Here is a 6,000-nt window from a genome sequence, read left to right as displayed (position 1 = left end):
TTTCCTTCACCCCTTCTGGTCAGCAACTTGTGCCTTTGGCCCTGATGTGTCGATTTCCATTACAAATGTATTTTCAAACCTATAGCCTATTAATTTGTTGAGGGCTCCAAGATTATTCTGCAGAATAATCTTGATCAGTTTATTTATCTTGATCATATTTTTATCTTGATCAGTTTAGCTAAGTGTTTCTAACACTGCGTTAATATTCCAGTCGCAAATAAGACGAAAATATACGAGTATATAACAACCGGTCATGTTTTACAGAGGCGATAATATATTTGGAGTTAAACACTGTCTTAATTAAAAGTTTTACCTGTTATTATATACTGTTATATTTCTATTTGATTCATTGATAATTTATCTTCTATATATATATATATATATATATATATATATATATATATATATATATATATATATATATATATATATATATATATATATATATATATATATATATATATATATATATATATATATATATATATATATATATATATATATATATATATATATATATATATATATATATATATATATATATAGAGAGAGAGAGAGAGAGAGAGAGAGAGAGAGAGAGAGAGAGAGAGAGAGAGAGAGAGAGAGAGAGAGAGAGAGAGAGAGAGAGAGAGAGAGAGAGAGAGAGAGAGAATAGAACCACTTGCGTGCAATGGATAATAATAGCAATGAAAGTAGTAATGCAATTATGATTATAATTTTGCGAAAAATCCTGATTAGTAAGTAATATTTACAATTATGCTAATTTTATATGATGGCTTATTAGCACCGTTGTCAAGAAACGAACAAAAATAATTTGTGGAGCCGTAGCCGATGTTGAAAAAAGAGTAAAAAATATTCCTACTTTAACAGAGTTATAGGTGGGAAAAGTAGTGATCATACATAGAGTTTCACGTATTCTATTCAGTACCCTAGATAGGTCAATTCCGGGAAGTTTCTGGCTCATTTTGGGATTTGGGCATTAAGCTGTGGAAAAAATTCTTTTTTTCATATACCCGTTATCTATACAAAAATACATCGCATAAAGCAATATATCGCATTTCAGGGAATGTATGAATCCTCTAAATATACAAGTGCATACGTTTTTTGGGGCAGGGTGGGGGCAAATCGAGCTAAATTGGGTTACTTATAAAAAATAGGCTATATACTTGAATATTTGCAAATAGCTTTATTACATCGGTAAAGAGAACGGACCAAAAGGCGACCCCTCACACGGACCTTCCCATAGACCTTCATCTGGCTAGAAAACGTGTCATGCGTAGCCTCTCATTCAGGCTCACGCACCGATTCCTTTAGACTCAGGACTCCCCGGAATTCGGGAATTTGCCCCTTATTTTCCTGCATTTTTCAAATAGGAGTGGTAATAGAATGATTTAGTATGAATCAAAAAACAATAACCATTCGCTCATCCAAATGTAAGCTTGCAAGGGTATGCTTCTGAAGAATAAAAATTTAAATTTCAATAACGAAATTATTTTTTAATAGTTTTGAATTAGGGGCAAATCCATGCACCAAGTCAAAAAATGAACAGTCAAACACATACAAAATATTACAGACTATAACCCGGAACCATAAAACATTTTTTTCTTACTCGTTACTTTAATAGCAAGTAAAATTAAACACCCCGAGAAAAAAACATGAAAAGAAACCCAATTTGTACTAAACATTAACCCCACTCAATCTGTATAAACGGTTTACTCACCCCCCAGCTCCATTCATGTCTCAGATTTAAATTGGTCAAAAATATGTCTTATACTTGGGCTAAGCTTATTCCAAAGGTACAATGCTTTATAAATAATTGAGAGTTCTCCTACTAGAATCCATGCGAGAAACTCCAGTTTTATTTCTTGACCGAGTATTGGATGATGAGCGCCAGTCCTGTGACAGATATGTAAAGCAATGAAGACGGTAACCATCACGGTGCTTATACGTAAATCCAGTGAACAATAAAATGCAAATCAGCGTTACTGTTTTTGGTCTTTGCCTGTTTTTTTTTTTTTTTTTTTTTTTTTAATGTCTTCCTCCCTTCTCAAAACTGTTGGCTCCCCCCAAAGAAAAAAAAATCCTGCTTTGGATTCTGCTTTGGTTTAATGCATAGCTCAATAGGACGGACGCATTTTTCAGAAACTATGGTAAAGACCTTACCTTATTTTGGGTGTTTATGTTGGCCTTTCCACTTAATAGAATACGTGTAACGCCTGCATGACCATATCGAGCAGCAGTGTGAAGAGCCGTATCACCATACTAAAATTTACATATTCTATTACAGACAGGACAGAAATAACTGAGCATAAAAGCGTTGAAAGAAAAAAAAAAAAAAAAAAAAAAAAAAAAACACACACATCTGTGCTACAAGCTTAAAATGTGATTTTCTTCCGTTTTCAAGAAGGGCGAAAGAAAATCTTCCAACCATGGTAGTTCAAATTTTGCACTATATATTGTGAACTCCCGCCATTTTCAGGCGTCTCAAGCTCTTTTGAAATTCTCATAAGTTGTTTTCGTAGTCACTTTTCACTGTTAACTTATTATCTTGGTGAGAGTTACCATTCCTGATCAGCTTTGAACAGGAATTCTCAGTCATTAAGCAATTTCTTTCAAAGCAAATTTGTAATTTCCACTTGTCATGGCCCTTTACAGGATTCAGCTATTGCTGCAACGACTATACTGCTCACTCCACTTCCTCAAAACATCTTGTTCTAAAAGGAATTATTTTTTCTGCTTTTATAGCTTTCCTACGGCATTTCTAAGTCTAAAAAGTATCATCATACTAAGTAATTTGCTTCCTACAGAAACGAAGCTAATGCCGTCATAATTACTACACTCACTCTTATCACCTTCCTAATAGAAGGGTTTCATCAAAGTTTTTCTAAATTACTTCTTACTTCTCCTATTTCGACAACCACATTCATAATTTTCAGGAATTTATCGCTAACCACCATCTTTAAAAATTAATTTACCACATTATCGGCAATTGAGGTCTTGATATTTTTATATTTTTTAGTATTGTCTCTATTTCTTCTTTGCAAACAAAAATCTTCTTCCACTCTCAAAGTGTCACAAAATTTTCCGCCCTTTTCTATATCATTTCCTACAACTTAGCACGGTTTAGCAAACTCTCAAAATGTTCTACCCATCTTTCTTTAACTCTTCCCTTCTCACTAATTGTGGCCCCGTTCCTTTCTTTAACTAAGTCCAGGCTGACCATTCATATTCTATGTTGACTGTTCCTATAATCCTTGTGTAATCTACCTGCTTTGTAATGTTTTAATATCCTAAACGAATTTCTGCTTATATGAGGCTGACAAGGCCCCGTAAGCATTCTAATCTTCTTCCGTATCAACACATACCTGTATCTATGTCCGGCTAATTATGTCATGACAAGGAAAACAAAAGTTCTGAGCAAAGGGCCCTATTGAAATTTCTCTAGGGGAATGGACAGACCTTTATCACTTTTTTAAGCTGCCGGAGGTCTGGAAAACAATTTAAATCTTTCTTTCATTCTGAGAATTTCAAATCTGGCCTACGAGGCTCCTCTACATTCAGAGGGGGACGCCCCGCAATATCCGTGTAAATGACACCATCCCTTGGAAACAGCGAAGTATAGTCGCCTAAAAATGCACAAAAAACAAGAACCTTAGATTAGGCTAAATTAGTCTCGGAGAAATGCCAAGTTTTAATCAAACAGAAGAAAGAGCTTAATTATGCTCAGAATTATGTAAAACATCTTGGATGAAATCATTAAAAAAATCTTTTAATTTTGCAGGGAAGTATGTTATAGACCGAAGACCGATATCTGCGTGTGCACCTGTTAGATATATTTAGCATCTAACTAATACCTCTGATGCGATTTCGAACCAGAAAACCTGCCTACAGTCGGTATATTTAGCTAGGGTTGCATCCCATGTAAGCTTTAGATCTATAGTTTGAGTTGGCATTGTTCTAATTTTCCGGATATTCATAATTTTTATTATTTGAGCAAATATTGGTCATTATTCTCAGTTTAGATGCATAAATACCCTTTATTTTAAGCTCATTCGTAATCCTGAGATAAAGTAACCTAAGTGTTTTCCTTTGGCTATCCGTGCTTCATGGATGTGAAGAAACGTAAAAGACCTGTAAAAAAGTTACACAATTGGAGGGAGGATACTACTACTATTACTAACAACTCACAGCAGCACTAAGCCGCCTAAGACCAGCACATCTACGCACGCTTCTCCTCCATTCCAATCTGTTCAAAGATCTCTTTTTAAACCCTCCCAGGAAGTTTCCACTTCCTTTCATCTTTCATTACAACATCCTCCCACCCCATTCAGGGACGACCTCCCTTTCGTTTGGCCCTAGATGGTTGGTCGACATTGGCAATCTTTGGCAATCTGTAATTCTTCATCCGCAGAACGCGCCCTAGCCATCTCAACTTTTCTCTCATTATAGCCCTAGAAAGTGGGATTAAGCCACACTTTTCGTACAGCTTACTGTTGGAGATACGGTCAGTTACTCGGGTACCCAAAACAATCTGTTGGCAATTTCTCTGGAAAACATCTAGCAAATCCTCCTCCGTTTTTCGGAGTGCCCAAACTACAGAACCATACTTCACCATTGTCATCACTGTAGCTTAGATAAGATAAATAAGATAGATCTTTATTGGCAAAAAGACTATCACAAACCCTAGTGGGCCGAATTCGCGTTTCTTAGTAAAAAAAATAAAAAAAAAATACAATAACAAAATAATTCAATAAGAATATATAGTTACCACTGTAACAAAACACAACAGGTAACAGTCAGAAAATACGAAAAAAATACAAAGTGTTCAAGTGTTCTCATTTTGGTTCGCAGACTTATCTTCCTATTCTTCAGAACTTTTTACTAGTGTAAAAAAAAACACCCTGGGCCATTCTACTTTTAACATCTTCACTGCCCCCAACATATTTACTAATAGTACTACCTTGGTAGGTCAAGCTGTCCTCTTTATCCGTCTTCTCGCTACCCATCATCACCTTTTCACCATCACTTATTCCTAATTTTAGTGACTTACTCTTTTTAACATTAATTTTCAAACCTATTCTTGTACCCTGAAATCGTAAAACCTCTGATAGCTCATTTATTTTGCTAACATTTTCATCTAGGATGCTTAAATCATCAGCGTAATGTAAATCCAGGAGAGTTTTACTTTCTCCTTTGATTCCGTGTTCTCCCATTGCCTTTGCTGAGCTCCTTAGGATAAAGTTCATAAAAATGATCCATATAAATAGGGATAGAACGCAACCTTGCTTAACTCCTGATTTAATACAAAACCAGCTACTAACCTCATATCCTACCTTAACCGCATCAATGGTATTCTGGTACATACAACGAATAACTTTAATGTATTTACCTGGTATACCATACAAGGATGGGGCCTTTGCTAAGCCTCTTCTATCAGCCGAGTCAAATGCTTGCTCATGATCTATAAAACTGAGGATTAAACGCGTTTAATGACTCAGACACTTCTCAATTCTTAACCTAACAGTGAAAATTTGGTCGACGCATCCTCTTTCCTTCCTAAAACCACAGTGTTTGTCTCTTAAAACTTTATCTATAGCATCTCTAAGTCTAAGAAGTATCATCATACTAAGTAATTTGCTTCCTAAAGAAACCAGACCAATGTCTCTATAATTACCTAACTTGGTCTTATCACCTTTCTTATAGAGGGGTTTGATTGGAGTTTTCCTAAAATCGCTAGGTACTTCCTCTTTTTTAGATCATATTCATAATATTTAGTAACTAATCTCTAGCCTCATAACCATCTTACTTAAGAATGTCATTTACCACACTATCAGAACCTGGGGCCTATTTTTCTTTTAATGCTTTCCCACTTATTTACATGCCTCTTAATTTTTTATGATCTATCCCTCAAATAATTCTTGTGCAAGCCCCTCCTCTTCTCTATTAAACTTAAATTATTTTCACTAGTATTCCTAGCTGCAATTCTAACTTTCTTCTCTA

General features: G+C 35.0%; 1 protein-coding gene across 1 annotated transcript in view; it reads right to left on the bottom strand.

The window, feature by feature from the left end:
- Positions 1-1,401: 1,401 nt before the first annotated feature.
- LOC148956704 (cyclin-dependent kinase 4 inhibitor B-like) overlaps positions 1,402-6,000 on the bottom strand; it is a 57,446-nt gene continuing 52,847 nt past the window's right edge. Inside the window, exons 6-7 of the mRNA XM_089091781.1 lie at positions 2,164-2,262; positions 1,402-1,455 (exon numbers count right to left, since the gene is read on the bottom strand). Coding sequence (XP_088947907.1) covers positions 1,402-1,455; positions 2,164-2,262 — 153 coding nt within the window. The remainder of the gene's footprint in view (positions 1,456-2,163; positions 2,263-6,000) is intronic.

The sequence above is a fragment of the Artemia sp. Qi Xiang Cuo genome, chromosome 1 (genome assembly GCF_049724085.1).
Source record: "Artemia sp. Qi Xiang Cuo chromosome 1, ASM4972408v1, whole genome shotgun sequence".
Lineage (NCBI taxonomy): Eukaryota > Metazoa > Arthropoda > Branchiopoda > Anostraca > Artemiidae > Artemia > Artemia sp. Qi Xiang Cuo.
Note: the sequence above shows the minus strand (reverse complement) of the source record. Positions and strands in the feature narration are given on the sequence as shown.